This window comes from Aptenodytes patagonicus, chromosome 11, assembly GCF_965638725.1.
Source record: "Aptenodytes patagonicus chromosome 11, bAptPat1.pri.cur, whole genome shotgun sequence".
NCBI classification, from domain to species: domain Eukaryota; kingdom Metazoa; phylum Chordata; class Aves; order Sphenisciformes; family Spheniscidae; genus Aptenodytes; species Aptenodytes patagonicus.
This window is the reverse complement of record NC_134959.1, coordinates 2,948,737-2,970,782: the sequence shown is the minus strand read 5'-3', so window position 1 is coordinate 2,970,782 and position 22,046 is coordinate 2,948,737. Positions and strand designations below refer to the sequence as shown.

The 22,046-nt window shown below is 68.0% G+C and overlaps 1 protein-coding gene across 2 annotated transcripts in view; it reads right to left on the bottom strand.

The window, feature by feature from the left end:
- Positions 1 to 22,046, bottom strand: part of GSE1 (Gse1 coiled-coil protein) — a 111,914-nt gene that overhangs the window by 67,468 nt on the left and 22,400 nt on the right. For both annotated transcript variants that reach the window (XM_076348984.1, XM_076348985.1), the window contains exon 2: positions 6,733 to 6,898. In XM_076348984.1, coding sequence (XP_076205099.1) covers positions 6,733 to 6,898 — 166 coding nt within the window. The remainder of the gene's footprint in view (positions 1 to 6,732; positions 6,899 to 22,046) is intronic.

Below are 22,046 nucleotides of genomic sequence, written 5' to 3'. Positions count from 1 at the left end.
CAGGCATTAATATTTAAATATTGCCAGCTCTGGAGAAGGGAAATCAAATAAAAACGCAGCGCATCAAGCTCCCGCTCCAACGGCCTCAAACCCCCGCTGGGTGCATGGCAGCGGGGGAGTGCAGGCTCCCCCGCATGTGCCATGCCACACCATGGGGGACACCGGGGCATCGATGCCACGAGGACAACCCCCTTTCTGGTCCAAATCAGTGTGGGCAAGGAGGTGGCGAGCAAATGGTGAGCAAGCGGCAAGCAAGTGGTGAGCAAGCAGCAAACAAGTGGCAAGCAAGCGGCAAGCAAGCAGCAGCGATGCTCCTGCCCAGCTCAGCGAGGCTGGGGGGCTTCAAAGGGACCCCAACCCCACGCTGGCCATGCTTTAGAGGGGGCACGCGAGGCTCCCCGCTCTCTCCCAGCCGTAAAAGCACCCGCAGCGCCCGCCTGCAGGGCTGCAGGGTGCCAGGGCTGGGGGAGGGGGACATGCAGCCTGGCCCCCCCAGGAGTCACCCTCGGTCCCGCGGGTGCTAAGAGGCGGCGTCAGCGCAGCAAAGAGGATTTACTGCTCAACGCAAGGGGCTTTAGAGGCAATAACTTTCCCTCCTCTTGACTTAAACGGATTTTAAACTTCAAAAAGGATAGAGGGGGCAGGCTGCCAAGCGGCCGCCCCCGAAGGGCCGACCCCGCGGGTGCTACGCCGGGTGCTGGGGGAGGTCATGGGGGGTGCTGCGAGCCGAGCCGGGGCCAACGGCCGAGGCAGATAAGGGCCTGGGGGGGGGGGGGGGGGCCATGCCGCCCGCCCTTGCAGAAGGCCCCGCGATAAGGCGGCCGCCGTTATCGACGCGGGAGTGCCAGGGCGCGCTTCCTCCCGCGCCGCGTTGCAACCGCTGGCAGGCAGTGGGGTGCCAGGAGGGGGGGGACATGAGGCGGCCCCGCGGCCGAGCAGCCAGGGCAGGCCGAGGCACGAGGCACGGCAAGGGCTATTTCAAGGGCAATCCCCCTGGCAGCCTGCCCGGGCGGCCGCGGCGTGCCAAGCTCCGTCCCGGCTGCCCCTTCCCGGACGGGAGCTGGGGCCCGGTGGTGCTGCCCTGCGGCCCCCCGGGCATCTGGACCCGCTCGGGGACACCCACCACCCTGCAAGCGGGTTGATGCACCCGAGCAACGCCGGCACACGGGGGTCTAGTTTGGGTCTCCCCAGCGGGACGTGAAAGCAGAGGCAGGCAAAGGCCATTTCCCCCTGCCCACGCTGTGACACCAAACCTTGCACCCGGGGCTGGCATCAGTGCCGGGGCTCGGGGACAGAGGTGTGACCCATGGCACTGTGACCCCTGATGTGGGGTGGGAGCACCACCGCCTTGCACCCAGCTGGAGCACAGCCGGCACAGGCAAAAACCCCCCAGGCACAGCCCACCCAGATCCCCCCCAGACCCCGACTGCCCACGGGGGGCTGCCAGACACCAGGGTGAGGGGCAGCGCCTGGGGGGAGACGGCTGGGGGGCCGGAGGAAGGAGCAGGAGAGTGCACATCAAAAATAATGCCCCCCCTCTCGAGCTGCCCCACAACCTGCAGCCCCGTCCTGGGCGCTGGCACGTCAGGAAGCGATAAACTGTCCTGCGTCCTGCGGCAACCCCCCCCCCCCCCCCCCGGCACCTCCCGGCAGCTTGTGCCCCCCGCCAAAGCCACTGTCTCCGCTGTAATGCTCCCTGCCCTGCAGCCAACACGCACGCACTCCCACCCAAACCCCCCACCACCCAAAAAAGGCCCCAGGCGTGCACACTCGTGCGTGCACACACGACCACAGGCACGCAGGGGCGTGCACGCACACGCTCGTGTGTATGCACGCACACACGCACACCCCGGCGTGCACCCAACAAGGGGGGGGGGGGTGAGCACGCTCAGCGTGCACCGCTTGCACCAGCAGCTGCCAGCACACCCTTGGGTCGTGCAAGGCATGCACACGCATGTGCACAGACAGCGCTCCCCCCATGCACACCGCCCGCCCCCCAGCCCCGCAGGAGCCGCTGGCCTTGGCCGGCCAGCCCTGCCGCGCCGCTGCCGCTCGCCGTCGTCACACCCAACACCTCCCCACCAGGTTACACAAACAGGCTGCCAAGCGCACATGCAGCCTGGCGCACGCTCACCTCGCCCGCGCGCGGCCCCGCGGGGGCACACCCACAAACCACATGGTCTCACCCCGATGCTCGCACGGGCCGGCGCGCACGCGCACGCTTGCAGGAAGAGGCACTGGCTTCCCGCTGCCTTTTCCCTCCATTAACTCCCTCCGTGGCTCCCACTCGTGGCCCAACTTGCACCCACACGGTACCCCGGCACCCACTCCAGCTCCGTGCCCCCCACCTGCGCCGGGATGCCCTGGTCCAAGGGGCTCGGTGCTAGAGGAGGAGGAAGAGGAGGAGGAGGAGGAGGAGGAAGAGAGTCGGGCACTCACCCTGCTCCTCCAAGGGCTGGCAGCGGGCACTTGCCCGGGGTTCGGGGACAGCAGCCGGGCGCTGGCACCGGCTCCACCGTGCAAAGTAGTCGCTGGGACGCAGCACAACATAGGGCGCGAGCATGGCCGCGAGCACGGCGCGGTGAACCGCCAGGCCCCGGGGCGAAGGGCAAGGTAGGTGGCGAGGGCAGGGGTGGAAGAGCGAGGATGGAGCAGAGCGATAAACACAGCGGCAGACGATGAGCTGGGCGAGACGCCGGGGCCGCGGCATCACCCCGATGCAGCGTTCTGTGCCCGGGCTCCCCCGCGTCAGGCTGCACGGTTTGTTTGGCAACACGCTCCCTCCCCAGCCCCGGCGGTCCCGGGTGTCCAGAAACACAGATAATACCAGAGCTGCCCGCTCAGGTGGAGCGGTGCGTGGGTAAACTGAGGCACGGCCCCGCAGCAGCTCCCCGTGCAACTCAGCTTAGGAAATGCACAGACATGCCAAGGTCGGTGCCGCCGGCCGAGCCCCCAGCACGGCCCTGCGCACCCCCCCGTGCCCTGCCAGCCCTCAGGCCGGGCTCCCCCCGTGGGAAACAACCCAAAGGGTCTCTGTGGCAACGTGGGACACGGGGACCGAGCACCTCGGCCGACGCCGGACCCAGAGCCCACAGCAGCCAGAGGGTCTCATCTCCCGCCAACGTCCCCCATCTGGTGTCCCAAATCCAGGGCAACCTCCATCCCTCACGACAGGGTCCCCCAAGCCCAGGGCGACCTCTGTCCCCCACACCATGGGGTCCCTGAAGCCCAGGACGACCTCCGCCCTTCACACGATGGGGTCCCCCAGGCCAAAGGCGACCTCCATCCCCCACACCATGGGTTCCCCCAGGCCCGGGGTGACCTCTGTCCCCCACAGAACGTGGTCCCCCAGCTCCAGGGTGACCTCCATCCCCCACACCATGGGGTCTCCCAAGCCCAGGGTAACCTCCATCCCCCAAGCGACAGTGTCCCCCAAGCCCAGGGTGACCTCCGCCCCCTATGCCACGGGATCCCCCAACTCCCGGGTGACCTCCGTCCTCCACACCATGGGGTCTCTCAACCCCGGGTGACCTCTGTCCCCCACGCCACGGTGTCCCCCAAGCCCAGGGTGACTTCCATCCCCCAGCCCCAGGGTGACCTCCGTCCCCCGTGCCGGAGCCCCCCAACCAGCAGCAGAGGTGAAGAGGCTGGAGGGGGCGGGGGGGAGGTGCTGTCCGCGGGTGGGGGGGGGGCACACCGGACCCATCCCACCCCTCCAGCTCAGCCGGTCACCGCAGCCCCCAGCCGTGGGGGGGGGGGGGGGAGGGGGGGCAGCCCCCGTTCCCCGCCTCCCCCCGGCGCTGGGGGGGGGGGGGGGTACCCGGGAAAGAGGGGGGGGGGGTGTAGGACTCACCCGTTGGCCGCGCCGTCCAGCGGGGGCTGCGCTCCTCCATGGGCAGAGCGGTGGAGGGAGCGGAGCCGAGCCGAGCCGAGCCGAGCCTTCCCCCCCCGCCGCTTCCTGCTTCCCTCGGCGCCCGCCTGCCGCCCCGGGAGCCGCACGGCTGGAGCGTGACTCACCGGGGGCCGGGCCGGGCAGGGCAGGGCCCCGACGGGGGGGGGGACGGGCGGCTGGCACCTTCCCCCCGGGGGAGGGAGGCACCGGGGGGGGGGGGGGGGGTGTCCCCTAAAAGGGATGCTGGGGAAGTAGGGGGGACACTCCCCCCCGCCCCATGGGGGTGGCGGTGCACCGGGGATGGGGGACCCCCCCCCCCCCGATGGGGGTCGCGGTGCGGCATCGGGGAAGGTGCCCCCAAGAATTAGGGCGATAGGGGGTGACAGCCCTGACCCCAACGCACAGGCGTGTGTCCCCCCCCCAAATGTGGCGCTGGGGGGGGGAACGCCTGTGCCAGGCACCCATGGGGGCAAGAGGCTGGGGTGGCATCCAGCCCTTTGACCCCCACCCCAAAACTGCTTGGACCTCCGAACAGGCTCCGGGACACCCCAGAGCTCAGAGGTGCCAGCCCAACCCATTGCCCCAACCCATTACGGCGAGCGCCCGGGCTGGTCCCGAGTCCGGACCCTGCGGAGATAAGGGGTGTTCCCGCAGCAGCCCCCTCCGCGCACCCCGATGCCCCGTGCACCCCCCTGCACTGGGTGCAGGACTGGGGACAGCACCGTCCCCACCAGACAGGGACAGTGGAGGTCACCCCTGTGCCATCTCACCATCACCCTGCAGGCTCTGCCTGCACCCGAGTTTGGAGACACCAGTGAAACGAGCGGGGTGGGGCTCAGCCCACTCGCAAGCGGAGGAAGTTGCCGATCATTTAGCGGCCATTACAAGCCATGCCGGTCTGCTCTGCGTGCCAGACAGGCTCAGCAGGCTCTAACAGGCAGGACCCCAACCTTCCCCGGGCAGAAGGGAGGCTCCGGCAAGGAATTCGGTCCTGGCGCTGCCGGCCATGAACTTGCATCTCTGCGGCAGGAGATGTGGGCCACGGCCGTCCCCAAGCAAGCTGCCACACCACAACACCCACCCACCCGAGCCCCTTCCCGGCTCACCCTCGCCTCTGCTTCCCCTCCATCCTCCTCCTCTTCCTCCAACGGGCCCTGCTGCCCACCACACCGGTGCTGCCCGCGCGCCGGTGCTGCCCGCCGCCTCCCCCAGCCCGCCTCCCCCAGCCCTCCTCGCCGGCAGCGCCAGCGCTTTCTCCCCCCCTCATCTCCCTTTTCCCGTTCTATTTTAAATTTTTATTGCATTCTTTTTAAAGAATACAGAGGAACAAATGCCCTTATCAGCAATTCTCACAAGGTATAAAGAGCCGCTTTTATCTCCCTGCCTTTACTAATCTAGAGCGAGCCAATGCCTGTTAATTTTTTAATTTTCCTAGTGAATGCATTTGTGGCTTTGTCAGCATCCATCCGCACACGCACGCTCTCCTCCGCGTCCCAGCCCGGCGACCCCGGCATGGGATTGCCACGGTGCCGGCAGAGCAGTGGCAAGCACAGCTCATGGTTTTGTAACCACGAAGGAGTTTCGTGCGCCAGAAAGTCCTGTGTGTCACACGAGGCTCACAGGACATCCTGGGACGTGCCACCGGCTGGGAAGCCCCGAGATACGGTGGTATCCCCGGGATTGCCAGCCCGGCTCTGCCCCTGGCCACAGCGCAGGCGGCAAGCACCGTGGGGATAATGCCGGAGCGGGTCCCCATCCTCTGCACAGGGATGGATTCCCGCGCCAAGCCGGCCAGCCGCCACCATCACCCGCTCCGGCCGAGGTCCCCACAGGGGCACGGGGGGGTTCGCCCCCATCCCTCCTGGGGAAGGGAGGGCGGGCGCAGGCTGCCCGCACACCGGGGCTGGGAGCGCCAGCAGCCAGCCGCGGTGCGCAGATGAGATGTGGCAGGCGTGTAACAAGCCATTAGTCACTGTCACCTTTGCCCGGCAGCCACTGGCAGGGTAATAAATCCCGAGCTGACTCCGGCCGGCCCGTTCCAGGCCACGGCTCCCAGCTTGCCTCCGCACCGCTGCCGGCTGGGCTGTGAGCAGCTTGCAAATGCCTCCCGGCCCCCCCCCCGGGGGGACACAGAGTCTTGCAGGGTCCCAAACCGGGGCCGAATCCCAGCAGGGCTGATCGACAGCTGACACGGGCCACCGTGTCCCCAGGAAGTGCCCTTCCTCGGGGACATGGGGGGGTCACAACCGCCCCCCCCCCCCCCCCCAAAGCAGCCCCCTCGCCCCATGGAGGCAGCGCTGCCCGCCCCGGCTCCCTGCCCGCTGCACCTTGCGGTTCCTGGCTCTCCCCAGCCCAGCGCCAGGAACCGGCATCGGCGGTTGCTGCCAGATCAAAGCAGCCTGGCGTGGCACGGCACGGCACGGCGCGGCACAGCACGGCACGGCGCGCCCGCCGGGAAGGGCTGGCAAACAAGCCGGTCCAGGGAGGCGGCAGGTGGGAAGCGTGCGTGATACCTCTCCCAAAAATGCTGCCGCTCCTGACAGACGGGGCGGCCAAGTCCCGGGAGCTGCGGCCTGGCCCAGCCCCGGGGGCTCCCCCAGCTCCCCGGCACGGCCAGCCCAACGCCGTGGCTCTCCCCGGCGTCCACGGCCTGACTCACGGCCCCAGGGATGGCAGGCAGGGACAGAGGTGCCGTCGGGGTCACCTCCCCAGTGGGGCTGTGGGTTTCGGAGCCCCAACCCCAAACCGCTGGGCGCAAGCCTTTGCCAGGAGACCCGAACCGTGGCAGCACGCGGGGCTGGCATCCCCGCACCCCCCTGGCATCCCCCAGCATCACCTACTTGTGGCTCCAGCGTCCGCACCCTCCACATCTAAAGCCGTCCGCTGGCCGACGTCCAGGGCAGCACCGCCGCCCGTCCCCGGGCTCTCCCCAGCGCTGGCCACCCGGTGCCGGGGCTCGCCGGCAGCAGGCTTGCCGGCGGCTGTCTCGAGGGATGAAGAGGACGCCTGGAAGAGAAGCAGGACAGAGACTCAGCGCCTTTCCCTTCCCCGGCCCGAGCGCGGCAGGGCCGGAGCACCGCCGGCACAGGTGGGGAGCACGGGGGTGGGTGGGGGGGCCGGGGCACACAGACACAGGATGCTTTTGTTTTCCTGCCGGCCGGTGCACATGGCCGGCGCGGGGAGCCGCACGCCAGCCCGCGCCGCGGGGCTACAGCTGGATCCGGCCGATGGCTCCCAGCGCAGCCAGACAAGAAAGGCTGGAGGGGGGGGAGAGGACATGAATCAAAGCGGCGTCCCCTTGCTCGCCGGCGGCAGCTGGCCGGTTAGGCAGCTCCCGATTACTCAACCGGGCAGTGTTTACTCGAGATCAACAACCCCCCCATCGCCGTCCCTGCCGGGCGGGCGAGGCAAACGTGCCGCAGGGATGGGGATAGCATTGCCGCTGCTTCTCACTCGGTTTGGGGATGGTCCCCCTCCCCAACCCCCAGCGGCCCCGGGCTCTGCTGTGGCCCCATGTTTGTTGTAGCTGTCACCCTCCCGCGTCAGGCGCACCCAGGCACACAGCTTGGGTTGTCACCGCTTCTGTTTATCTTTAATAAAGCGACAGCCAGCGACGCCACGCGCATCCCGGCACCACCGCGCCGCTCTGGGACAGACGCACGGACAACCCGGCCCCGGGTCCGAGCAGGTCCCCGGCATGCTGCGCCCACCCCAGGCACGGCGGGATGTGGGCAACCTCCCCTCCTGCCACAGGGGACACCCATAGGGGACACCCCGCTCCCGATTTGGAGACTTTTAGGGTCAGGGTTGCAGCACAGTGAGGATTTTATGTTGATCCCATTTTTCTCGGGATTAGTCCTACAAATGTGGAAAGCCGAAGAGAGATGGATGGTAGGTGAATTTTTTGCTGGGAAGCCCTTAGACTCAATGAGCCACGCACGCGAGCGGATGTATAAATTTACCGTTCGCTTCCTGGAAAGGATTAATTTATGGAATCCATATGGCAGCGCCGCACAACCGCGAGCGCTCGGCACATCCTGCGAGTCCTCGAGTGCCACCACGTACCAGCTCCAACTGGCGGGGTGCCACCGGCCGCCCCGGCGATGGCGGGATGCTCTTCTCTTCCCCAACGATTAAGAGAAGACGACTTTCACAGCAGGCAGGGGACAAGCCCGGGGATCAGTCCCCATCCCCAAAAACTTGGCGCAGGATGCCTGGAGGTGGCAGGGATATCTCCCTGGGGTCCCAGGGGGGATGCCGTGCCACCGCTCCTCCTCCTGGGGCGATGCCACCACCAGCAGCAGGGAGCAATCCCCTACCTGTGGGCACAGGAAAGGGCTGGGGCGCACTTTGATACCCTGAGCAACTAATCATTAATTAGCATTAATCATCCCCCGTCATGCGTCACAGCAGCATTGGGCAAGACGTAGTCAAGGAGCGACGAGCCGGGCCGGGGTCGCGGCGGGGAAGGCGGATTTTGGCAGCGGTTGCCAGGCCAAGGCTGGCACCCTCCTGTCCCTCAGGGAGCCCCGGCAGCACCCCAGACCCCAACCCACCCATCATCCCCACGCCGGTGGCAGCCTGCGGCCCCCACCCCTTTTATTTTCCTGCCGGGGGATGCTGAGATGCAAAAGCACCAGAGACGGGTCCTTACCTGCCCAAGGGGCAGCCAGGATCCGTCCCCCCTCACCGCCTGTGCCCCCTGGGACCCCCCAGGCAGCAGCCGGAGCCAGCATGGAGCACCGGCTGCCTCCTTGCTTTAACTTCACCCCGCGCTATCTGTCAGCAAATCATCCCCGGTTACACAGATAAGGAATAATTGATGCAAAGGAGCCATCTGTTTGCGAACACGGAATATCTGCTCAATTAGGAGGGATCTGTCCACCCAGATAAAGCATCGCGGCAGCCCCTCGGAAGGGGGGCCTTCCTCCCCGACCACGTCCTCAAAGACTCACCCCCAATTAGAGGCAAGCGGGTTGACTTGGGCGTTAATTTGCTAAGCAGCACCCTGAGGTGCTCAGGCTGAGGCCAAGAGGGAAGGGTGCTCTGCCACCAAGCACCGAAATTCGAGGGGAGGGCTGGCAGCCCCCTCACATCCCACCGTGGCGATGCTCAGCCCGGCCCAGCCCGGGGCTCGGAGGGATGCACGTCCCCACGGGTGGAGAGAGGGGACCAGCCGGCTGTGCCTAACGGATGGTGCTGAGCTGAGGCCGGCCCGCTCGTTGCACGGGTTTCTGCTCCGCAGAAACGCACCGAGGGAGCGTGCAGATGGACAGAGGGACTCGGGGACAAGCCTGCAACAGCTCTGCAGCACGCACCGGCCGTGCACAGCCCCAGTAGGGACCAGGGCCACAGGGCACGGCCCTGGGCGGCGTTCAGGTCCGGGGTAGGTGTGCAGCGAGGTGACATCAATGTGACATCGTTATGTGATGTTATTAACACGGGAAAAATTGAGCTGGCATGCAGACAAGGGCTGCAAGCCAGAGGAGATGGGCAGGGATGGCAGGACAGCTCCACAGGTGACAAAACCAGGGGAGAAAAGGCTCCAACCGGAGCTGGCACGGACGGTCCCATGGCACGGCGCTCTCTCGAACCCCCCTGTGTGGCATCTGCCTCCGTCTCCCCCGGCAGGTCCTCGGTACGAAGGACGTGGAGAGCTCAAGCGGGGTCAAAACACCGCCGGTAGCCTCGAGGGACAGGCACAGAGAGGCACTGCCAGACCCTGTGTCACCCATGCCCCCCACCTCCGGCACAGGAGCACCGCAGTGCCCTACCTGCCCTCAGCCCGGTGCCCAGGGCAGGCAGCTTCACAGCCAGGGGACATGATGGCGGCAAGGGCAGCGAGCGGTGTCCCCGCGTCCGTCCCTCCCCGCCAAGGGCACATTCCTTCTGCTCCCGTCACGGGGATAAATACCTGCCACGGCACTCGGCTCTCCCCCCGGCCCCAGCTTCGGGACAGCGGTGACGGAGCAGGAAAGCAAAGGGCCGTGGTGGCTCTCCGGCGAGGGATCCGGCACACAGGCAGCCGCGCCGGCGCGTTTCCTGTGCCTTCGGGACACCAGAAAATGCAGCTTCCCCGTTCCACCTCCCCTTCGCCTCGCCCGCCGCCGGGGCGGGCTGCAGCGCGCGCAGCGGTGATGCCGCCCACGGGGATGCTGCCCACAGGGTGTCACGGGCACGGCAAAGCCACCCCCGCCCTGGGAGCACCGTGCCCGCACAGCCCCAACCTCCACCCTCCCGGGTGGCAGCACCCCGGAAAGCCCCCGCGCTCCCAGCAGTCAGGGCATCGGGGGTGGCTGCGGTCGCGGCGCTTCGCCTCTTGGCTGGCATCACCCCGGCGGGGTGGCAGGCACAGAGCCCGGCGAGCACCGGCGCAGCTGCGCCAGCCATGGTTTTTGGCACAGCCTGCGTGCAAACTCCCATGAGCGAGCAAGGGCTGAGGTGGGGAGGATGCTCGGCACAGAGTGGCCGCATCCTGCACCTCCTGGGGGATGCAGAGAGCCAGCTGCAGAAGGAGGAGCCTCGGCACGGGGGGAGCAGTGCACCCCAGCACCCGACTGCAAGGCTGGGCGGGGGGACAAACCCCCGCCGTCCCCCGTCCCCCCGCCTCTCCCCGGGCCTGCGAGGCAGCGCTCAGAATAAAAGGTGGTTTTGGAGTGTTTAGGGCTGCGGCGAGCGGGCTCCCCCCGGCTCCTTTTGTCGGCGAGGCTGCCAAGCCCCCCGGCTCACACTGGGGCTTTATCACCACCACGGCAGGCACAGCCCCTGCCGCGTGTTCGCCCAGGCGGTTTCAGCTGCTCTCCCCTCCAGGAAGCCTTCGCCCTCGTCTTACTCCTCCTCCTCCCGGCGGCCTGAAACCGGAGGGTTTTCTCCGAAAAGCAGGCTGTGCCCGGAGACCTGCTGCAGCAGGGGTCCCCACCGGTGGCACAGCTCAGCACCCCGTGGGTCCCTGCCACCCCGGTGGGTGCCCACGGGAGGGGCGGTGGCTGGATCCGCGCATCCCCGCTGCCACCGTGTTTAAAGTTTCTCAGCCATGTTTGCTGGCGGAAAGTTGGAACCTGCAATTACAGCTGTGCTAACCCCTCATTAAAAAGGGGAAGAGGGGGGAGAAAAAAATGGGAAAGAAACAAAAGGCTCCAGAGAGAGACACGGTGCCATTAACCCTTCCCAAGCCGAGGATGTGTCCAACCCAGGCGGCCCCCTCAGCAAATTAATACGGCTGCGGGGACGTGTTGCAGCGGTGGCGGGGAGCCGGCGGTGATACCGTGTGCCAGGGGTCAGCCCATCCCCGCAGCCTTGGGCATCACTGCCCACCCGGATCCCCCCTCCGGGTCCCGGTGCAGCGGCGAAGCCGGCTGTGCTGCAGCATGGCCCAGCCCGCCGGCGGCGCCCGCGTGGGCATGGCTGCGGCTGTGCCGGAGCCGTTTGTCACGGCAGGGCTGCGGTTCCTGCTCGCTCTCCAGCAGCGACACCGTGACGCCTGCTGCAGGAGCCCACACAATATGTTCGCACTCATCTCGCAGCTGCCCCCAGACAGCCCGAAGTGCCGCGCTCCTCCCCGGCGCGGAGGCCGGTGTGCGCCGGCAGAGCCGCGGCGCGCCGGCGAGCCCAGGCGAGGACCGGCAGTGGGGCAGGCAGGGATGGAGGGGGCTGGACAGACAGGCAGCGCCAGAGACTGCGGTCAGGCTGGATGCCACATGGGGAGACAATGCTGGAAACACTGCCGGCACCGGGAAGGGATGCGCCTGTGACCCCCTGTGCCCAAGCACCCTGACCCAGGGGCCAGGCTGTGCCGCGAGCCCGGGAAACGCCAGGCAAAGGGGAAAGGCCTGACCCTGACCCCCGTCTCACCGCAGCTCCCCCTGCACCGCGCCGGCAAAGCAGGTTTGCAACCACCCACCGCCGGCACGGCAGAGGAAGCGCCCGGCGGAAGCGGGTGCAGCACCGCCCCGCTCGCTGCTGCTTTTGGGGTGGAGCGCGGTGGCCCCCAGGAGCCCGTCCCAGGCAAAGGCCTGACCCTGCACCCACCCCAGTGCGGCCGCATCCTCCCACTCGTGCCCCCATCCCCGGGGAGAAGCAGGTCCCCGCGTCGCCCTCCTGTCCCCCCCGGCGACACCATCTCACCCGCCGCGGCCGCAGCGGCTCTGACAGCCAGCTAACGAGCTGCAGGCAGCAATTTGGGTTATATATAGCCCCAAAGTGACTGCATCTAATTGCTCCAGCGCGCACTGGCCCCGCCGCAGGGTCTGGGTGCTGGGCGCAGAGGGATGGGGTGGGTGGCACGTGCTCTGTCCCCCCCCCCAGGCCGTCACCCCACGTGACCCCCTGGGCCCCCTGAGGCTGGCGGGGCGCGAGCATCGCCCCATCCCACGCCGGCCCCTGGAAGCAGGGCTGTTCTCGCCGGCTTTGTGCCAGGCCATAAGCGGCTTTGGCTAAAGCTGCCGTCCCAGCCCGTCCCAGCCAGGGGCCCTAAGGAGCTTTTGTCCCCTCTCATTAAGGGGTTTTGGCTGGGGGGCCGCGGGGTGCAGCACCCGGCACCCCCTCGCTGCAGCCCGCGGGCTCCAGCCAGCTGCTCCGGCAGCCCCGGGAGGGAGGGAGGTGGTCCTGCCGCCGGCCCCCGTCCCTTTGTGGCAGCCCCCGTCCCCTCGCAGCAGCTGCCAGGCGAGGCGGCGGGCGCGCAGATGCGGCCGGGGTGGGGGGTGGGGGTCCCCCGCAGCGGCTCCCCACGCCGGCGGGGCGAGAGGCGGCCCCCGCGCGCAGCCGCCGGCGGGGAGGGGAGCCGGAGCCGAAATTGTTTGCCAGCTTCCTCGAGACGGCACAATGGAGGGCGCGCAGGCGGATCCGGGGTCAGGGGTGAGAGCAGCAATAAGTGGTTTATGCCTTTTGTGAAGAGGCTGAACTGACAGCTCGCTGGATTAACAAAGACGTCCTCTGTTCCCGGGCAGGTCATGTGGAAAGCGCTGCGCCGACCCCTGTCACTTCTTTTTTTTGCAAGAACAGACATTTGTTCGCCAGCGAGCGGGGAGGTGATGGAGGGGGAGGCGGGGGGCGCGCAGCCGCTCGCTCCCGGCTTTCCTCAAAGCTCCTCCGGGGCTCTGGGCGTGGGGTCCGGCGGCTGCTCGCTGCGTCGGCAGCCCCAGCCACACCGTGTCCCCTTACGTGCCTCAGTTTCCCCAGGCTGTGGGATGAGCCATGGCTGGTGGCGATGCACGAGGCCCTGGGGGATGCCAGCACCTCCACCCCGCTGCCCAGGTGGTGCTGGGTCCCGTGCCACCCCGATTCCACACTGAGAGCTCCCTGTGCTTGCCACCCCGTCACCCCAGCCAGGCTGGCTGGGCAGGATGGGACCCAGGCCCTGCTCGGTGCCGGAGCAGGCCCCGTCCCACCATGGGGACACGCAGCCCTTGCTTACGTCTGCCGGTCCCTGCCAGGGTGGGAAATATTCCCTCCACCCTGCTTTCAAGGCAGGGAAACTGAGGCAGGGAAGGATGTGAGCATCCCATCCGTGCACGGAGAGCAGGGCTGGCAGCAGCACCTCCGCTCCTGGCGCTGAAAGGGGACCTGGCCCTGCAGAGAACAACCAGCCCTCTAAAATCCACAAGGATTTTCCCCAAGGCTGTGCAGCACAGCGCCCACACCGTTATCATTAGACTCCAGAGTAAACAACTGAAATAGTGCCATTCCACGCTGAGACAAACTACCCTGGCCAGATCAGTGACGTCCCTGGCCTCGGCTGTCCCTGCAGCTCCCACCTCCCTCTGCTACCACACCACAGCTCCAGCTCCGGGCCACCGTTGCCTGTGTCTCCCCGGGACCATGGGGCCCCAGGCCAGGAGGGGAGGGATGAAGCTCGCTGCGAAGCAGCGCCTGCCACCCAAATCCTGCAGAAACCACATGGGACATGCTACTGCTCAGCCCCAGGACCCTGCTCCGTCCCCCACGCTCCCCATCCCCATCTCGGGGACACCGCAACCCTGCAAGCCGTCACGGTGCCCAGCTCACCCACCTCCAGCTCCGGAGCTGCCGGGCAGTCTGCGGCCGCCGTCTCCTCCCCGCCATCCTAAATACTTGCGTCCCCTCCCCGCCACCCTAAATACCTGCAGCGGGGAGAGGCGGCTGCCCCAAGGGGCTTTTCACTCTGGAAAATCCCACCCGCCCCACGGCGGCTCATGTTTTCGGGGCATTCCCACACGTGCAAAGCCCCACGGCACGCTCGGGGGTAAACTGAGGCAGGGAGGAGCAGCCAGGTCGGTGCACGGCTCTGCCGGGGAGCAGGGGGATAGCACCCTGCGAGGGGACCCAGCTGGGGGACCCCATCCAACTCAAGGGGGGGGGCACATTACGGCAATCACGCGTGGCGAAAGCCCTCACCCGCCTCGGCACGGGTCCCGGCAAGGGCCACACGCCAGCTGGGCAATCAGCTTGCGACGCAGCAGCATTAAAGCCTCAATCCCCCCCGTGTCCCCCTTCTTCATCCAGCCGGGCGGCTTAGCGCACCGGTTCTCAGCTCCTGCCTGCCATCTAAAGACGGACTTACCACCAGGTCCGGCGCTTCGTTAAGCCGCAGATTAAATGCGCACCATCTGCAAGGGGAAACTTTAATGCAGGATAATACCTGCAGCACACACTCTGCCATGTCACCGCGTGCCCCGGGCATGCGAGGCTGGTGGGCACGAAGCCCCTCGGCGGCATGAAGTCCCTTAGGAGCGCCGTGCCCCTCAGCAGGGATTTCAAGGGCTTTGCACGTGCGAGTGGTACCCAGGCTGGATGTCCCCATCCTCCCCACTGTCCCCTCCCGCCACAGCCCCGTCAGGACCCACGTCTGGCTGGGCTGGGAGCTGCACCCCCAGGCAGCCCTCTCCCCACCCGCCCCTGTGTCCCCCCCTGGGGCAGCCACCCCCAGGCAGGGGACACCCAGGCACTCAGGGTGGTCCAGCCACCATCCCACCTGGTTAATTACTTTAAGTGATCACGAGTCTCTTCGTCAGGACAGCAGATTAGACCCTGCAGCTGGGAGCTGTCTTCCCCCACAGCCCTCCTCCCCCAGGGGAAAACATGGCGGGGGGGGATCCTGCCCTGTCCCCGTTTTTAGGAGCAAATCCCACCTCTCCAACCCCACAAAGGTGGCCCAGCTGCCCTCTGCCCCCCCCCAGCTCAACAAAGCCCCCAGGGATGCCCAGGCCAGCAGCATCACCCAGGGCACAGCAGGGACACAGGGTCACCCAGGCCGTCCCTAGTGATGGGGGGGGGACAGAGCTAGGCTGAGTGTCACGCAGAGGCGGGAGGGATACCGGGTCAGCAAGGAGGAAGGATGCTGGTGGGGGACAGCGCACCCCAAAGGCGGGGGGGGGGGGACGGGGACGGGGCAGCCGCCTGCCAACTCAGCGCGCCAATGAATTACACCGGATTACAGGTCCCTGCTCAGGTCAGCGGGGAAAGGAGCCAAGGAGGCTTTCCGCCTCCCGGCCTGCTCCTGCCGGAGAATTTACGGCCAGGACTCCGCGACGGGCTGAGTAATTAGTGCCGGGAGGGAAATGGCTGAATCAGCACCCAGCAATCGGCACCGAAGGGATGGAGCTGGAGGAGGGGGGATCACGCAGCCTCAAGCTGGGGGGGGACTGCGGTCTACCCCCGGGGCAATGGGCAGACCCAGTAGTGCCTGTTGGCAGGGGGTCATCCCTACGGCCGTGAGCACTGGGGGAAAGCTGGCTAGCCCAGCATCCCATCCCCAACCCGCTCCTCCGGGACCAGCATCTCTGAGTCGGTTCCTCGAGGTGTCACTTTGGGAACGCTCCAGCGAACAGCCCCGGGATGCAGCTATGGCACGCAAAAGCCCCCCATCCCGCTCGCTTAAGCACAAGCATCGCTCTGGTCCTCCCTTCGCAGCCTGGAGAGAGATGCTGCATCCCCAGGATGCTCGAGCCCCGGGATGCCCAAGCATCCACCCAGCTGTGCCCGGGCAGCCCCCGGGCCTTCACGGCTGCCATCGATTTACCAGGGTTGGGAACGGCACGGCTGGCTCCCTGGCAGAGCCAGCCCCTGCTCCGCGGCTGATTACAGCCATTTCCCTGCCTGTTCCCCCTCCCCGCTGTCTGCCTCCTGCCTCCGTCTGCTGCCTGGTTTTACGAGGGCCATTTCCAAGAGGTCGCTGGAAATAGATTTTTATCACCTCATGATAAATATCGTTTACGGTGACATTACTGCTCAGAGCAGCCGTGCGGAGGAGGGAGGAGAGGCGGGCAGGCGGACGCCCGCTCATAGCCCTCAGCTCCGCGGGGCACCGGCTGGGCCCCTTCTCGCCCCCATCCCCATCCCCACAGGTTCGGGCAGCACCAAGCCCCGACACCATCCATCTATCCGGGCGGCACGAACAGAGGGAGCCACATCATTAGCCCCGCGCGCCATTAAGCACTTAAAAAGCCATAGGAATAAGCCGCGCCATTAGCTGACAAGCGAGCTGGGAGGGGAGGGATGTGCAACGGCGGTGCGGGGAGCCGAGCGTGGACTGGGGGATCTCACCACCCTACATGCCGCGGGGCGCCCACAAACCCCCTGGGAGAGATGCTCTGGTCCCCCAAGAGCTCCAGTGCGCCTGGGAAGGGGGGGGCAGAAGAGCCTCCTCCCGCACACAGCTCCGGGATGGAAAACCAGGGGCTTTCAGAGCTGACGCATCACTTCTGCAGGGGTGAAGCCACCAGGTACCTCTCCAGAGGGACTTTTTGGCAGGGCAGGGAGAACCAGCTCCCCACTCATCCCCTCTGAGCCCGCCCCGGCCAGGCTCTGCTTTAGGAACAGAGCTGGTGCAAAGAAAAGTCACCACTGGGCTGAGGACTGCAAACTTGTGACAGCTGTGGCACCGGCCCCGGGTGTTGCAACCCCGCGCAGAGGCGATCCGGCGGCCCAGGGTAGCACGGGTCCTGCCCCGGCCGGGCCTGCAGGCAGGACAGCTGCCAAGCTGTGCCCACAGGCAGCTGCCTCTGGAAAAGGGCACGGTGGCAGGCAGGGGGCCAAGGCCAACCCGCTGCCCGCGCCAGCCCCGCCACACACAGCGCCGGGGGCCGGCCAACCCCGGGGGGAACAATCGCCCCTTTCACCAGCGCCGAGGGGGGTTGTCACCTGCAGGGATGGAGCCACGGTCCCTGGGGTACCCCCCATGCAGGCAGCCCTGCGAAAGCAGGGGCTCAGAGCAGCAGCGAGCCTCGCCGTGGCGCCGGCAGGGAGAGCTAGCCTGCAACAACCGGCAAAGAGCAACCCTCGCCTGCGGGCAGAGAGTGCGGCAACGCCAGCCCATGCCAAGAATCCTGTTTTCTCTCCCCAGCCCTGGCACCAGCTCCCTCGGGCAAGCCACCTCCTGCCCTCCTGCCTCAGTTTCCCCAGCATCCAGGAGCCGGCAGGGATGCCGGGGGCACGGGCAGGGGGTGGGCAGCCATGGGGGGAGCCCAGCCCTGCATCCCAGCTGCTTCTTGTGACACGCGGTGCAAACCCACCGCGGCGCGAAGCCCCGGCGTCTCGCTTGGCAAGTGGCCCCGCAGCGTGGGGCCAGGAGGGAGGGAAGGAACGGGGCTTTGTATGAGGATGGGCCCCAGCGAGACAGCAGCAGCGGCCACCTGCTGCGAGCCACCGCAGTGGCACGGCCCCTCCTCTGCTCCCCACACCCAGCGGGCAGAAAACAACCCCGAAAAGGGACAGCCTGGCCACCCCGGCGGCCTGCATGGGTACAGCCAGCCCCACATGCAAGGGTGCGGGTGGAATGGTGTCCACCCTGTCCCCGCCTCCACAGCAGGGACGTCACCTCACGGCCAGGACACGTGCATGGGTCAGCCGGCGCTGCCCCTGTGCCATCGCCCCCACTGAGGCTGCGCCAGCAGCTGGCACTGTCCCCCAGTGCCACGTCCCCCAACGTGGGGATGTGGGGACGTGGCACCCCATGGGGGTCCCCCAGCCTCTGCATCCCCTTGCAGCTTCCCAGGGACGAGGGGTCCCTCGTCCGCCCCCGGAGACCTCCACGGCAGGCAGCGCGCCCAGGATGCCCGGCGGCAGGATGCGTGCTGAGCCAGCTGCCTCCGGCCAGCATGAAAGGGGGTTTGTTCACCTGGCGAGTGGCTCGGCGGCCCCCGGGGCCAGCCCCCACCACCATCTCGTGGCTCCGGGCATGCAGGAGCCACCACCGGAGCCAGCATGCCCTGGCAGGGCCACCTCCCCGGCGGTCGCGGTGACCTTATGTGTCGCTGCAGGGAGAGCCTGTGCGCTGCCCGCCAGCCCAGCGCTTGGCCCGGCACACGGCTCCTGCGGCCAAGGCAGGCCCGCGGCTTGGCACCCACCTTGCCTGCCGCCTGCCCGCAGCTCCCACCGCGCATCCGCCCTCCTCTCCCCCGGGCTGGCGGGGACGTGGGCAGGAGCTGTCGGAGGTGCAGACAGACGGACAGACAGCAAGAGCACAGGCCCCTGCACGCGCGCACGCTGCACCAAGGCCTGGGGTGGAGGTTTGGGCATCCCCTGCCCACACCGGGACCCGGCAAAGCCCGGGTGCAGGAGGCAAGGGCAGCGCCAGCGAAGGGCAGGCAGCCCCGCAGGGATGCTGCCTGGTGCTGCCTGCTCCCAGGGCCACCCAGCTGCGAGCATCCCTCGGGACGGACGGCTCCAACCTCAGCACACCCAGCTGAGCACGGGGGGTCGGGGGAGGGGGGGGGCCAAGCTTTGTCCCCCATCATCCACAAACGGAGCCTCACACTGCCAAGGAGGCAGCAGCCACGTGGACCAAACCCCTTCGCCCCCCTCCCAAGCACTGCTGCCCCCCCCCCCCCCCCAGAAGCCAGACCCAACCCCCCTCCCCGAGGATGAGCGCATGTGCTGCAGCCCCGGGGCTGCCCCTCGGCTGGGGTGCCCCTGCCGCCCACACCCCCCCCCGTGCACCCCCGGAGAGCTGCGTAGGGGCCTAGCGGGGTGCAGAAAGACCATTTTACCACTTTTTTTAAAAGAATATAAAAAACTCCGTCAGCGGAGGGAGCCTGGCAGCACTGCGCAAAGTTTGCAGCAAGTTGCGCAGAGCCCCTCGGGTGCCCACGGCAGGTCAGGGTGCCGCGGGGGTCCCACCGCCGAGCTCCACACACACCCCCCCCCCCCTCCACGTCCTCACACCCACCCGCAGCAGGGGCAACCCCCCGGCCACCCCTCCAGCTCGGGACCCCCCCCCCCCCACACACCTCGCAGCCTGGGGGGGAGGAGGGGGGGGGGCACGCAACAAGTCCGGGGGGGGGGGGGGGGGGGCTTACATCCTCCTACACCCCCCCCCCCCCCCGAGCTGGCGCGGTGCCCCCCCCCCCCGCCCCCCCGGCAGGGCCGGGGTGGGGTACAGGCAGCTGCCTGCCCTGCACCTACCTGTGCGGCGGCGGCGGGCGCGGTGGCGGGGTGCGGGCAGGAGCGGTGACCCCGCGCAGCCCCGCTGGCGGCAGCGAGCGGGAGGAGGCAGCGCCGCGCACACGCACACGCACGATCAAATCCCGAGCCGCCGGCGAGAGGCGGGGGGGGGGGGGGGGAACACACGGTGAGGAGGAGGTCGGGGGGGGGGGCGGGGGGGGGGTCAGAGAAATTAATAACCGAGAAAAAGGCACTTACCCCCTCCCCGGGGCTCGCCACCGTGCCGCGGGGGTGGCTGGAGGGTGGCGCTGGGGAGGATGGGGGGATCAAAGGCTGGCGGGGGGGGCGGGGGGGGTCTCGCCAGCCCCCGCTGCCTGCCACAACAAAGAGCCAGACACAACAAAAGCAGCATATGGCCAGAGCCGCGCGGGGCTGTAAATTAAACATAAAGGGAAGATTAGATAATTAATGAGCGCTCCCGGGCCGGCCTCGGGGGGAGGGGGCTGCCTGCTGCGGGGAGCCCTTAGCCCCGCGCCCAGCCCCGACGGGGAGGGGGGGTGCGACGGCCCCGGCGGCGCAGGGGGCCCGGGGGGGGCCGGGGGGGCACCTGTTGGGAGGGGAGGATGGGCAGCGGCCGGATCCAGCCTCGCCAGCTGCTCCGGGGCGCAGCCCAGCCGGACCGCCAGCGCCTAAGAGGATTAGCGGGGGGCGCACACCCCCCCACACCCCCCCCCCCGGGAAACAGGCCTGAAGCTGCAGGGCTTGGGGGGTGGGGGGGGTGATGTGTGTGTCGTCCCCCCCCCGTGGGATCCCACCTCTGCCCCAGCCCCGGACAGGGGGCACCCAGCATCCCCGGCGGGGGTGGGTAGGCATCCCTGCTTCCCACCGCCTCGAGGACCGGGGCCCACGGCCACGCACGGATCCGGTGCACGGAGGCACGGCTCAGCATGTCTCCCCTGCCCGTGTCGTCCGTGTCCCGTCCCGTCCCCCCCCCCCGCAGGCAAAGCGGCTCCTGCGCCGCCAGGAGTGCAGAGCCCTTTGCAGTGCCCAAAACCACCCTTGCCTGGCAGGCGGGGAAACTGAGGCAGGCGGGCAGTGAGTCCATGCTGGTGGCTCAGATCTGCATGGGGGCAGAACGGGGCTGTCCCCAGCGAGCCCTGCGACCCCGGGACATCACCGCCAGCATCTCCCGGCAGGTTGGCTCCCCCGGGCAGGCAGGAGGAGGGGGGTACCCCGGGAAGGGGGTGCCAGAAACGCCGTCAGGCTCGGCCCCGGCCAGGGGAAAGAGTTAATCCCATTATTGGCAGGCTCACAGATGGCGACGGCACCGATTCCCCAGCTTAGCAGATTTAACAGATAAGGCGGGAGGGAGGGAAGGAGGCGGGGGGAACCTCCCCCCTCCCCCCCAAACACACACACAGCAGGGGCATGGGGGGCAATAAACACCCCCCTCCAAGCCACGAGAGCCTGCGAGCACCCGGGGATGCTGCCCCGCTCCCCATGGGCACCGCACAGCACGCCCGCGATGCCGGAGGGTGCGGAGCGTGCAGGATGCAGCCAGTGTCCACCACACCCTTTGCAAACATGAATTCCATTCATCCTGCCCCGGACAAGGGGTGGCAGACAAGGCAGGGGACTTGGGGACACCCAGGCTGCACGCTGTCCCCCATGCCAAACCCACCGCCCCGGCAGAGCACCCGCCGCCCCCCCCCCCCCTCTTTTCTCCGGGAGGTCAGGGGCCAGGTCCCGCTTCCCCGGCTCGGGGGGGGGGGGGGATATTTAAGCAGCTGCTCCCAGCACTTGGGAGGTGGCATCAGCAGCCCGGGCTGGAGCCCGGGATTAGGAGGGAGTGTGGGAAAAGGCTGGCGGGAGGCCAGGGAAGGAGAGGCTGGAGCATCCCGGACCGGGAGTGGAGAGGACAACCGAAAAGGGATGGAGGGCTGGATGGACGGATGGCTGAAGGGATGGATGAACAAGATGGACAGGAGCCAACAGCTCCTCATCCCCGCGACACCGGTGCGTACCCACGAGACTCCGCCCGAGTGCCTCCATCCCTGCCACGAGCTTGGCAGGGCTCAGCGACCTTCACCTCGCAGCCGTTTCCCACCACGGCCCCCCCCGGAGCCCCCGGATAACCCCAGCTGGAGCTGCCAGGTCCCGGCGGCGCCCAGCCTGGCCCCAGCGGGCAGGATGAGGCCAGCAGCCTCCAAAGCAAACCTGCCTGCTCTCTTTTTAAGCTGTTGCAAAACACTGCGCCTTTGATTCTGCGGGCGGCGGGGCGGCTCAGGGCAAACAGCGATGCCCAGCCTGGCACCCTGCAAACTAACCCCCTCCCCCCACCGGCCACCCACACCAGCCCACCGCACCCCCCTCACCCACCCCGCGGGGGGGGACACCCCAGGGATGGGGAGGGCACATGTGAGACATCCCCTTGCAGAAGGCTCCGCGTTGCCATGCCGGAGGTTGCCACGGCAATGGGAAAGCGGGAATCCGGGTGGAAAAGCCGGGGGGGGGGATGCGATCCCCCAGGGCTGCAGGGGCACAGCACGGTGCTGGGGCCCTCCCCTCCAGAGCCTCAGCGTGCAACAGGAGGTGGGTCGGGGTGCCGTGGCATCCCCCCATCTTCTGCCCCAGGCAGGGAATAAGGATGCACCCACCTCCACACCCAGCCTGGCCCCTCTGCTCGTGGCTGGGTGCCTCCATGCCACCCCCCTCCCGCTGTCATCTCTCCCTCGGGGGCCGCTGGCAGGTTTGGGGTTGCAAGAACACAGGCACCGGAGCGAGCGCAGCCCCGGCA